This window comes from Falco cherrug, chromosome 2, assembly GCF_023634085.1.
Source record: "Falco cherrug isolate bFalChe1 chromosome 2, bFalChe1.pri, whole genome shotgun sequence".
Taxonomy (NCBI): Eukaryota; Metazoa; Chordata; class Aves; order Falconiformes; family Falconidae; genus Falco; species Falco cherrug.
Window position 1 is genome coordinate 3,939,796 of NC_073698.1, and position 12,410 is coordinate 3,952,205.

Consider the following 12,410-nt stretch of genomic DNA (forward strand, 5'->3'; position numbering starts at 1 on the left):
ATATACTTTAAAGTATATATAAGACTATTGAAAAGTCAACTAATAGCACTGGCACCAGAACCAGGTATGCAGGGTTGACCACTCTGACAGCCTGTACCACATATCTAATGTTTCTTTGTTATCATTCAAGGGACATACATTTTATTATTTGACCTAAGGTTCTGCAGACAGTGTTTGCTGGTCTGGTTACCTGTGCCTGAGGACTGGCAATTAAATCTGGATGCAACAAGCAAAGAGCCAGGAATTCCAAACTCAGCACACGTCATGTTCCCTTCATTCTACACTCAGTGGGAGACCAAGGGCAGCCAAGGACAACCAGGGGCAAAAAACAGGAAAGGGGTCTAAAGGCAAATTTCTGAATCTTAAGGAATCACCCAAATGTATCAACCCAATGCAACTGAGGATTCAGTGGAAGATCAACCATGAAAATTAATTCGTTGAACTTTATGAGAAAGAGCTAATGCCCTTGTCAAAGATGATCCAAAATGTATTGCAACGACCGAGGAAACAAGGAAAAGAATTTTTCTTTTTTTAGGCCTTTCTGGTGTTGGACAAAGGAGATATGCCTTCCACTGTGTTTTTGGTTTTGTTTGGTTATTGTTTATCTTTGAGATACTGCATATCAAGAGAGAAGAAGTAGCTGATACAGAGTGTAAGAAAGGGAGAAGAAAAGAGAGACACGTTGGGGAGAAAAAAATCAATAGAAGTGAGTGTTTGGTTTCTGCAGTTCTGATTTTAATCTTTGGAGAGATCACGCAGACAAAATCATCTGAGATTATCCCTACAGTGGGGCTGAAGGAGTAAGCTGTAATTGTATGGGCTTCTGTGTAGGCACCGGTTTCACCTTTGAGGACAGAGAGAACCTTTATCAAAAACCCTTTCCTGAATGAGCTTTCACATCTTAACTGCTGGTCAGCCCCACCTTGCTGATCTATGGTTTGGCCAGCAAGATGCAACGATTTGGATGCTTACGGTATTTCCTGAAGAAGAAAGAACTTCGAGGGATCTCCTGTCACTAAGCTCAGTTCATAGGACAAGAGGTCAGAATACAGGGAGAGACAGTTTTGAGGAGGGGGGTGGGGGTGGGGAGAAAGAGAGAAAATAACTTTAAAAATTGAGACTTAGTGCTTTCAGGTGATCCTGGAGTGGCCCTTTGTCCATGCAGGACTCAATACCTGTATGCTTATATGTCTAAAGGTCAGCAAAAAGCAATACAGGTGACACTAAAATTTATACAGCATGGATCCCTCCACAAATACAGCAATCGCACTGGGGTAAAATCTCCCCCCTTTGAACCCCACAAGGAACTCTGGATGACTTACATGGGGTCTAAGTCTCATCTCCAAAGTGAGGTCAATCTAGGGATCACATTGACCTCTTTGTGGGACAGTTCTCTGCTGGGCCTCGAAGGAAAGAGAGAAATCACTTTCTCCATATCAGAAGCATTGTAAGATGCTTGGGGTGGGATTCAGCTGTCTGAGGATACTGCCTAGCAGCATCTGAGATGCTATGGTTTATTCTACATGGTCTTCAGCTGCTGTTTCATCTGTCAGCCTTGCACAAGAGTCTCTGACAACCACAATGCTCCAGGCTGAACTCCACTTGCATGAGTGGGTTAGTAGGTCCATATTAAGAGCAGAGATCCTACTGCAGGACAAAGTAAGATCACTACTGGTATAGCCAAGGGCTTTATCTTCGGGTAACTGGAGGCGCACTTTGGTGTTGCTCATGCTTTGCTGCGTATTTTTATCAAGATATAGGGAGAACCATCACTTCTCTTGGAAAACAGGTGTCCACCGAGGACAACAGAGTCCACAGTCACTCTTTGAAGTTTAAAAGATTCACTTCCTGAGCATGAGAGCAAAGTCCTGGCCTTCCTTTAGACTCTAGGCTAGGTGAATACTCCAAAAGATATAAATACTCCAAGATGGAGATTCCTACCTTATCACAACAAGGACCCTGTGATACCATTAAGTTTACAGTCCCAGACTAATGGGACTGTAAACTGGGTGGATGGACTATAGATCACTACATCTGAGATCCTTATATTGCATTCCTTTATTGCTATCAAGGAAAAACAAGGTTATTGATGGCATTTTCCCTTTCATCATAAATGTCTAAGATAGATTAGCTGGAAACATCACTAAACCACCAAGCAGGCACGTGGGAATAAGTGGCTGTTGAGGACATAATTGCCTCCATTGAAAGCTTCATGCACACAAGAAGGATTGAACTGGGACTGTTGAAAAGCCCCAGGTATAAACGCCTTATTGATTTTTCTACTGTTTCCCATGAAATGAGCCAAGTGGGCTTACGAGGACCTTCTGTTCTCCATAATGTACTGCTAATCAGCCTTGCTTCAGTGCAGAAGTCCATGTCTGTGGGTGATATATGTACTAAATATTTTTGTATTGGTGTACATGCAGTTTTTCTCAAGCAGGGCTAATCCAACTGAGAGATCCTCTTTGTCTCTGGCCTTGGAGGATTAGCTTGTGGTCATAGGTGTAGATCAGCAGGGCAGTCTTCTGTGCCTTGGAGCTTATATTTAGCAGTGAGTGTTCATATATGGTAGTGCTTATGCAGGTCTCTGCACAGTGTGTCCCATATTTAAATCTTTTTTGTTGTTGTTTTTTAAGTGAGGAATTTTTGCCCTGCTCCTAGAATAGGGAGAGCCTCATACAAAAATTTAAAAATCTCTTAAGGGAGATAAAACAGCCTAGTAACACCCACTGAATCTTTAAAAGTTGGGGCTGTGAAAGAGGAACTCAGCCAGAAGTTCTCTGCTGGGTTTTATCATTCTGAGAAATTTGGATGGAGCTTTAGTCTTTAGGGTAATCTATGAGCTTGATACAGTGTATCTTAGGACTTAATAACCAGACTATATCTAGGCACTGTGGGCTTTCACCCACCTCCGCCTTTTTCTAAGAAAGTGGAAATTAAGTAAAAGTTAGTTCAGAGGCACTGGGCAAAAACATTATTGCTGCTTTCAGAGACATTATTAAGAAACCCAACCATACAGCATTTTCACAGGATACCAGACCCTCTGTGTGCGTGTGTGGGTGTGCGTGCTTATATGCCAGCCTTGCTCTGGTACTTGTTTGATCAGGCACCTCAGGTCATGCTGTTATACTCCATGGAACTTCTGAATTCCAACCGAATCATCCTAAATCCACGTTTATTTCTCGTACCAGTAGGTACCATGGGGATGAATAACAAAGCTGCATCCTGTTTCACGTCATGAGGTATGGAATTACACTGGGCAGGAGATACACACTACAGGAAAGCAACAATAGGCAATTTGGATTCTTCCAGGCTTGATCTCCAGCTTCATCTCTGTGTTTACCACGGACTGGGCTCTTCCTAGCACAGTGCACATCGACATCCAGTAGGTCGATAATACCCTGCGGGTAAACACAGTAGTACTGTATGTCTTTCAGGAGTTAGTGTGATAATAGCTCACAAATTTGCTATGAAATTTCCCAACAAGGCTACTACTATCTTTAGATAGCTTTTCTGTTGTTCCAAGCACCTTCTGAATGAGACCCTTTAAAAGAATAATCCAAATTTTTTGACAAAAAGAAATAAATAAAAAAAAGCATGGCACTAAAACCAGCAAAGTGCGGACAAATAACACATAAGCAGACACTAAAGAGCAGAGCTACGCTGGGACTGTCCTACAGCTACTACCTCAGATCTAGGCCCTTTTGCCAAGGAGTTTTTCAGCTTTCCTCCTTTTGAACTCTGCAATTTCTTCCGGGGGTAACCCATGAGCTCTACACCTGCAGTGAACATGTAGGCCATTAGACAAAGAACCAGTTCAGTTTCATCTGCAATAAAGAACAGACCGTAACGGAGACCGAGTGAAAGGCGTTTTCTGGTGTGAAAAAGGAAAGCAAATTTTATGCATGGTTCTGATTTAATTTATTCCCCTCTTGTGTTGCTTCAGCTTGACTTATTGCGAAGAGTGAGGTTAGTTAATTTTGGGCGTCCCAGAGTTAAGTGCCTGCTCTGAGACAGGCATCTTTTGTAATATCTGTAGCCCGGCACATCCAGAGGGCTCATGGCACATCTTAGACACTTCTCCCAGGACAAGATGAATGACTTTGTTGACTGAAGAGCACAAAATGTATATCTGTGATGGCTATATCCAGAATCTATCAGACAAGTTGAACCCTGGGAGAATTATGTCCTTGTTCCACTGATCCTCCCTTTCATTCATCAAAGGGAAGAGCAGAACTACACTGTTGTGAAGATCTTGCCTTTGGTTAGTTCAGCTCCTGCGTCAGTGCCTTTTGGTGGTCCAGGGGTGTGGCTTTCAGAAACTCAGCTCTCAAAGCTATGGGCACATTTCCAAATGGAAGCCCTATTTAGCTGTCCCCGGAGACAGCCAATTTTCCCTGGAAGCTTAGCACAAATTTAACAGCCTTCACCGAGGGAGATCGGAGTCAAGTTTCAGCTCTTTTGCCAATTCTGTCCTACAAACGGAAACATCTAACCAAGCCATCCTTCCGTGCCTTACCTAAATCCTCAGCCTTGGCACCATCTTTCCTTTCTATAGAAACCTTGAGCCCTGTTTATAAACCCTCCCGTGAGTGCTGGAGCCTTTGGGGCTGGGTCCCAAGGACAGAGAAGCCAGGAGAATATAATCCTGATGCGCTGAATGAGGAATGGCTTCTTCTGGGAATCTACAGCTCAGATGGGATGCAGCTCCTGAAATTTAGCTATATGCGACAGAGGTGCCTCCATCTGAGCCAAATATCTTGGGCTCTCTTCTGAGCCTGTGGAGGGAAGCAGGCAATGCCAGACCACAGTGAGGGTTTACCCCAAAGCAGATGTCCTCTGCGCGGCAGAAAAGCAGCACCTAGAAATGCCTGTTTCTCTGCATTGACTCTAAGAGATGTGTAAGATGACCAGCTCAGATGGAAGTGTCTATGTTAGAGGTAAATAACTTTTAATAAGATTAAATCTTACCAGCTGGAGTGGGAAGAGGAATACTTTGCCTCCAGCCCCTTCATGCAAGCAGTAGCAAAATTCAGCTACACATGGGTAAGTGTGAGGGTCTTGTTCTTTGAGTCCACCCAGCAGGACTGTGTTATCCACAGGGGAGTGGAGGAGGTTGCTGCCTGTTTCTGCACAACAGTGCAGCAGGTTGTGACCCACAGAAGATGAAGACCTGACCAGAGTATCTGGGGATCAGGCACAGTGTGACATTGCCTGAACTCTGCCTCCAAGCACTGCTCACACAAGTATCAAATAGCCATTTGGTAATGACTGGACCTTCATCCACAGCACATAACAAGAAGAAAGATCCAGTGTAAACAACACTGACACATCTCCTGAACTCACTAACGTCTGAGCAAATGGAAAGAGCTGATTCTGCACCACCCATCCCAATCTCTTACAACCCCCTTCTGTTTGAAGTCAGCCGTTGTTTTTCCAAGGTCCTCTCTTACCTCCACCTTGCTTCCAAAGCCAGCAGGAGAAAAACTGTAAGGTCCTGCACCCCAGCTCCCTGGACAGTTAAGGAATTTGCCTTCTCTTTTCTGAATATGGTGTGTTACAATGATTTTCTGCTGAGCATTGAAAACACAAGCCCCTGGCTTGAACCTTGGGCAGCCAGCACAACTTCTAGTTCCCAGTCACAAGGGAAAAGGCTCAGAGCCGTAGGCAGAGCATCTTTATGACATGGTCACTCCGTACCCTTCCATGAGAACAATTGCAACTCAAACCGCCTTGAGACCTGGGTCATATGGATGCAAAAATAGTCTTCTCTGTCCTTTCTCTTATCTCTGCTTTGCATAAACCTTTATGCTGTAGCAATGCAAACCCCATCACAAGGCACCTGATGTGTCCTGATGTATACTGAGCAGCCCACTACATCTCAGCTCTGAGGTCCTGCTCCAGCCAGCCCTGAAGCCCCATCATTGACTGCTTCCCACACACCTTTGCCTTTATACCATTCAAAATCATCTCTGGGGTTACTTGTTTCTGGGGTAGTTCATTTTATTTTAACCCACATTTTGTCATACTCCGTTTGTTCTTACTTTAAATGGCTGGTAACTTTGTAGAAGCAGTTGGCCGGGGAGCAGAGGAAGGCAGCTCAGATGTTTTCTCTTCGGTACTCTTCCCTCTTGTCCTCAGCACTGTTGTTCATAAAAGAGCTTTTGGGCTGATGTGCAATGAGAAAGCCTGTTTAGACGGCATGACGGAGAGCAGTGTACCCTGATCGGTACACTCTTGTGTACCGATCTCACTTGGCCAACCCACGCAGTGGTGCACCACCATAAAAATATCCCTAAACTCAAGCTGTCTCCTGTTCAGACAGCTCAGATCACTCATCATTGGGCTTTCCTCTGCTTCTCTTTTCAAGGAAAGTGTGGGCAGATCCAGGGAGAAACACCCTCAGATGAGCTCCCACAGCCAGGACCCACCCTAGATAGCCTCTCCTGCTGCAGAGGTGCTGATTGCTGCTCTCTCTGTCCCTCTGCAAAAACATCCTTCAAAGGGACCTTCGCCTTCCAGTTCACCTCCCAGCCTGTCTGGGTGAGACAGAAGAAAATACTGGGTACATCCAGGCACATCTGGGCACACCTCAGCCATGCCTGAGGCCATACCTGAAAGCCAGAATATGATCCACAAAGCCAGCCAGATCCTGACCACAGTTTCAGAACTACCTTTCCCTAAATCCATAGAAACATCCAGTGGAGAAAGGGTAATGCATTGAATCACATCTTCCAGCCAAACAATGCCCCTACCTGACTTTGCTTCCTTTCCAAACACATCATTTAGGATTTCTTGCTATCAGCAGCAACTCTCTAATCTAGTATTCCAGTAATTCTTCCAGAAACCTCAGTTGGCTCAAAAAGAACTTGTTTAAATATATCAACTGGAACAACCACATTCCAAGTTAGACAGCCTTGTTCAAAGGGAGATGAGTCACTGGCTTGCATTCTTTCTCCCCTCAATCAAACTTCAGAGGAAAAAATCTTCTTTCTCACCTGCATTATGCCATAGCCATGACCAGAATATTCCTTTAGCTTCATTTTGCTGTTGTGTTAAGGGTTCAAAAATAGTTTGAAAAGAAAACGTTGTGAGGCAAAAAAAATCTGTCCTGACATTGGATGATCAAGCCTGAGTCAGAGGATGCTTTGATTTCCCCAAATAAGTTGTTATAGGTCGTATGAACTTTGTGAAGTGTAGTGATGCTGTTGTATAATTCCAGCTATGTAAGGAAAAGTTTTTCACTGATGTTTGCTCCTCAAGCTCTTTTATTTCTGATTTAAAAGTGCATTGGGTGAAAAACAGGAGCCTAAATGGAAATGCTTTCACTTATCCCCCCAGAAAGACACATCAGCAGTAACAGCAACAGCAGAGACACTCCACTGATTGTCTCCCATCCTGCCAGGGTGCCTCAACACAGACAAAGCAATTGTGAGCCTTTTATTGGGTAGAAGAAAAAGCTATGTTGTCCTCATGGGTGTCTTTTTCCTGGCTTGTGAAAAGATGGATTTTTTGAGCATCTTTCACTGCTTCTCACCCATTTCATCTTCAAACAAGGATCTCTGTGTTTTCTCCAGGGTTGATCCTCATATATGTGAGGATGGGAAAGCCCAAAACCTCTCTCCTATCCCTGGCTGCATCTTCAATTTTTAGTGATTTTTCATGTCAGGTTGAACTTATCGTTGTGGATGGTGGTGGGCTAGATGATCTATCAGTCCTTCTGGACTTAAGACCTACTGCATGATTTCATACAAAAGAAAGGATCTGGTTTGATGATAAAAATTCAAAACTCTTGTATGTTCCTAACCCAGGCCCTGGGTTCTTGGTTCAAAATCCTTGAGATGACCCACAATCTGTACCTTTCTCAATTGTATTATTATCCCTGCCCCCCACCCCACCCCCCTCCAGTTAACTTTCCATAGCTAATTTAAAATAGTGTTAGAAAGGGAAAGTTTCTAGATACAACTGCTTCATGGGATAGAGGGCTCCTGCTGCTTGAAAGTACTGTATTCACTGCCAGAGCAAAGGATTTCTGGGATAGTAAAAGTTGGGAAGTCAGAAGACCGAATATGTCACTTATCTCCTTGGAACTGCAAACAAACAAGATCCCAGCTCTGGGATTTTTTTCCGAATTTCATTATCTATCAAATATTTCCTTGTGCTAGATATTTTTTTCAGTGCTTTGCCAAATACATCTGTGATTTAGTGCAGGTCAGGTTTGTATTTGCTAGGTCTGTGTAACCTCATATCTTTTCTGCTGTTACGGACAAGAGGAGCGCTCTACCAGTGCTGACAAGGTGCTGCCTGTCCCAGAGCATCACAGGACACCAAATTCCAATATCCCACGTTCATAAACTAGCAACTCTGTGCTTTTTCCATGGCTGCTCTTCAGCCCCAGAACTAACCTCCTGGTGTACCCTGCCTCACAGCCTTCCTTTGAACCTGATTATGAAATCTCAAAAAAAAATATTTATCCTACAGGTAGGCTGCTGCTCGACAGCTCAGCATGCTTGTTTTTGCTCTCTCACCATTTTGTTATACCTTCTCTATGTCCACCCCAATATGCTATTATTTCCTGTGGCAGTATCAGGCTTTTGTGGAAAGCTTTTTAATTTGCCTTCTGTGGCTATTGCACAATGGAGCCTACAAGATCCTAAGATGCTGCAATACAGAGCCTAACAAGCTACAAGGAAGAAGGAAAAATAATATTTATTACAAGGCAGACATCTGCCAGGGAAGGTGTAGAAATCTGGAGCAAGGAAAGGACTAAGGAGCCTATTGAATTGCCTGCCTTGTTCTATGTGATGCAAAGTTAAACTCAAGCTCCCATGTAAAGCAGATGAAACCGAAATTTTCATTTGAAAGAAGGAGGTTATCCTTCAAAAAGGAAAATTCTCTTGTGCAGGAGCCAGCACTGCAATCTGGATGTTAAACTTGCACTTTCCATGTGTCCTGGGCCCACAACTGAACCTCCATCATATTCCATAAAAAGAGCATGGGAAGGGGTTTCTTACTTGATTACATTAGGAACTTAATGAAGTTCATCAAGGGCAAGTTTAAGGTCCTGCACCTGGAGAGGAACAACCCGAGGCACCAGCTCAGGCTGGGGGTGACTTGCTGGGGGGCAGCTCTGTGAAGGACCTGGGTGTTCTGGTGGGCAGCAAGTTGCCCACGGGCCAGCAGTGTGCCCAGGTGGCCAAGCAGGCTGATGGGTTCCTGGGGGGCATCATCAGGAGGAGTGTGGCCAGCAGGCCGAGGGAGGAGATCCTCCCCCTCTGCTCTGCCCTGGTGGGGCCACGCCTGGAGTGCTGTGTCTGGTGCTGGGCTCCCCAGTTCAGGAGAGACAGGGATCTACTGGAGAGGGCTATGAAGATGATGAGGGGACTGGAGCATCTCCCTGATGAGGAAAGGCTGAGGAAGCTGGGGCTGTTCAGCCTGGAGAGGAGAAGGCTGAGAGGGGACCTCATCAATGCCTACAAATATCTTAAGGACAAGTGTCAGGGAGGACGGGGCCAGGCTCTTTCCAGCGGTGCCCAGCGACAGGACAAGGGGCAACGGGCACAGACTGCAACACGGGAACTTCCATCTGAATGTGAGGAAAAACTTTACCCTGAGGGTGACGGAGTGCTGGCACAGGCTGCCCAGAGAGGCTGTGGGGTCTCCTTCTCCAGAAACATTCAAACCTGCCTGGATGTGACTCTGTGCGACCTGCTCTAGGAGAGCCTGCTGTAGCAGGGGGTTGGGCTGGATGGGCTCCAGGGGTCCCTTCCAACCCCAACCATTCTGTGATTCTGTGATTTCCAGTAAGATTTTTGCTTCTGAAATTAGATACACAGGCCATGAACAGCTTGACCAAAGGTAATTTTAATAATAGTATTTTAGTTCATTTGTTCTTATATACGGTTTGAATGAAGTTGGGGCGCTAAGAAGCATATTAGGTCTTTTAATTGAACTGCCTTTCTTCTAATTTTTTTTTTTATCCTGTGTGAGCCATGTCACCCACAGCATTTGGGTTTTAAGAGTAAAATGCATTTATCTGAACATCCTTACACAACTGTAAAGGTATGTAAACCTGGTGCAGACAGTGGAAATCAATGGCAATGTTCCGACTAATGCTTCCAGTAAGTCTATAATTGTGATTAAACAGAGAGGTTGATGAATATCCATTTACTCAAATTATGTAGGTGCAATAATTATTCCTTTCTTAGTCATTTGGTGGCATCTTGATGTTTATTGCTAGACAATCAAATGTGTTCTCTCAGCAATTTCAGCATTACCAGGAGTTGTTATCACAGTATTTTACTGGACCATTAGTATTAACCCAATCACAGAACTAAAAATTCTTTGATGTTTTTAAGTTTGCTGAAGTTTGGTTCTAACCTGCATATAAATTCACCTTTGTAAGGTCAAGGACCATTCTCCAGGTGTAGGGTGCCAAGGCTACTGCAAGCACAGCGGGATAATGAAGCTTGATTTCTCCCTAGACATCTATGAACAGCTCTATGAGCTACTTGATCACAAATCTGCACATGACTGCCTACCAGAGCTGGAAAATTGCTTTCATGTGTCAAGAAATCCTGCTGCCAAGGATTGTGCTTGCTGCTTTAATTGGCTGATGGGGTTTATATCTCTTGAAATAATAGGAAGTTAGCATATTTTTAATGTTATCTGCTGTCTTTTCCATAAACCAGTGCACTCAAGGCCTGAAATACTCCATACCTCAAGGGCTATGCCTTGTTATGGCAGTAAGAAGCATTAACAGACTATGAGTGAAACTAAACTTATCAAGTTGTCTAGGTCTATATGAGTTCCAGGAGATAACTCATGGGGTCAGACACAGATCCAGAGGTTTATATAAGGGTGAAATATTTTTTTCTTAGGGTTACTTTGAGCCCTTCCTTCACACAGAACTCCCACCCCTAGGATCTGACCCTTAAACCCATGGCCCACAGGTTTGTATTTCCATAGTGTGGATATGAGACCAAGCACGATTTATTAACCTTCTCTTAGTAAATATCAACACTCAGCAAGACTACCACAACTACCCACCTCTAGATGTTTAGCCCACCCAAGTCACAAAATAAAGCATGAGATAAAAGCAAATGCTCCAGGACCTCATGGAGAGGACAGACCTAAATAGAAGATTAGTTCCTTCAGGAGAGAGCAAAAAGATGATTAGTAGAGGAATTCAGTACCTCCTTCTTCAGCTTAGAAGTCTACAGATGAGAAAATTCCTATGGCAGTATATAAGGCAGTGACTTGAAACCATCACACTGGCCAGCAAGAGAGAAAAATCTTTCAGCCTCTCATAAACCAGCACTAAACTGAACCATCAAGATAAGGCTGGAAAAACAGGACAAAATGTTTGATACCCCTCTGATAACAGCACAGCCTATGCATGAGCCAGTTCTCCAAATATTTGCTTTGCTTGAAACAACCAGTTACTTCTTTCTACCATTTGACATTTGACTTCTACAGGGTATAGCTTACATTTGACCCTTCACTAGGACAGTTTCAGTTTTGTGTAACTTTGCTTCTTCCTCTGATTACTTTCACATTCATTCAACTGCTGTATGATGATCCACGGGGACAGAAATACTGCAAGGGAACAGTGAAGATCACAGCCCTGGGACAAGGGCAGAAGATCTCCTCCCTCCCTGAAGTGCTACTGGTGGATTCTTCTGAGGTTACACAATGATGTTCAGGATCCCCTGATCCTGGGTAAGTGGGGAAATTTTTTACCTCCTCTTATTGTCCCCCTGGACCTGATGTATTTTCTGTCATTTACAATCCCCATGTTTAGAAACAGCTTGCGCCTGCATAAATCTGACTTTGGTACACAGAGGACAGGATCTTTGAAGGTTATGGAAAGAACCTCAACAGTCAGTAGTGGCATCGCACGTGACTTTTAGATGGCAAAACCAAGATGAGAAGAACCTGCTTTCAAGGTAGAAGTCTTGGTGTGTCTTTGGTTGCAATTGTAAGTCAACCAGCCTTGCTGATCTGGCAACACTCCTCCAAGTTTCACATTGCATCGTTGCTATCAACACACATTACTCAATAGCTCATTTCCATCAACTATTAAACAATAAATACCTCTAAGCCTAAGAAATACTGCCTCTCAAAATTATCTTCCAGCAACCTTCTATCTTCCACACTGATTGACACCCAAATAACTTAAAAGTTATGGCCCAAAATACTGTAGTATATACTACTTGCTATTACTACTGTAATACATGCTGCTACAAGAAAGCTTTGGGAAAGCGCTGAGCATGTGGCTTGCCCTGTGTGGAACTGCCCAAGTAGGTAACCATCATCTGCAAAAGGAGATAAAACATCTTCATTTTACTAAGAGGAAACGAGGCAAAACTTAGAAGGTGATTGCTCAGGGGAAGTCAGAGTCAAAGTGA

The 12,410-nt window shown here is 43.9% G+C and overlaps 1 protein-coding gene across 4 annotated transcripts in view; it reads right to left on the bottom strand.

Moving 5' to 3' along the window:
* GUCY2F (guanylate cyclase 2F, retinal) overlaps nucleotides 1-12,410 on the bottom strand; it is a 53,982-nt gene that overhangs the window by 6,378 nt on the left and 35,194 nt on the right. The window contains exon 19 of one of the 4 annotated variants that reach the window (XM_027807801.2): nucleotides 3,688-3,779. The exons of the other annotated variants lie outside the window; for them this stretch is intronic. Coding sequence (XP_027663602.1) covers nucleotides 3,695-3,779 — 85 coding nt within the window. The 3' untranslated portion in view covers nucleotides 3,688-3,694. The remainder of the gene's footprint in view (nucleotides 1-3,687; nucleotides 3,780-12,410) is intronic. 4 annotated transcript variants of the gene reach the window in all.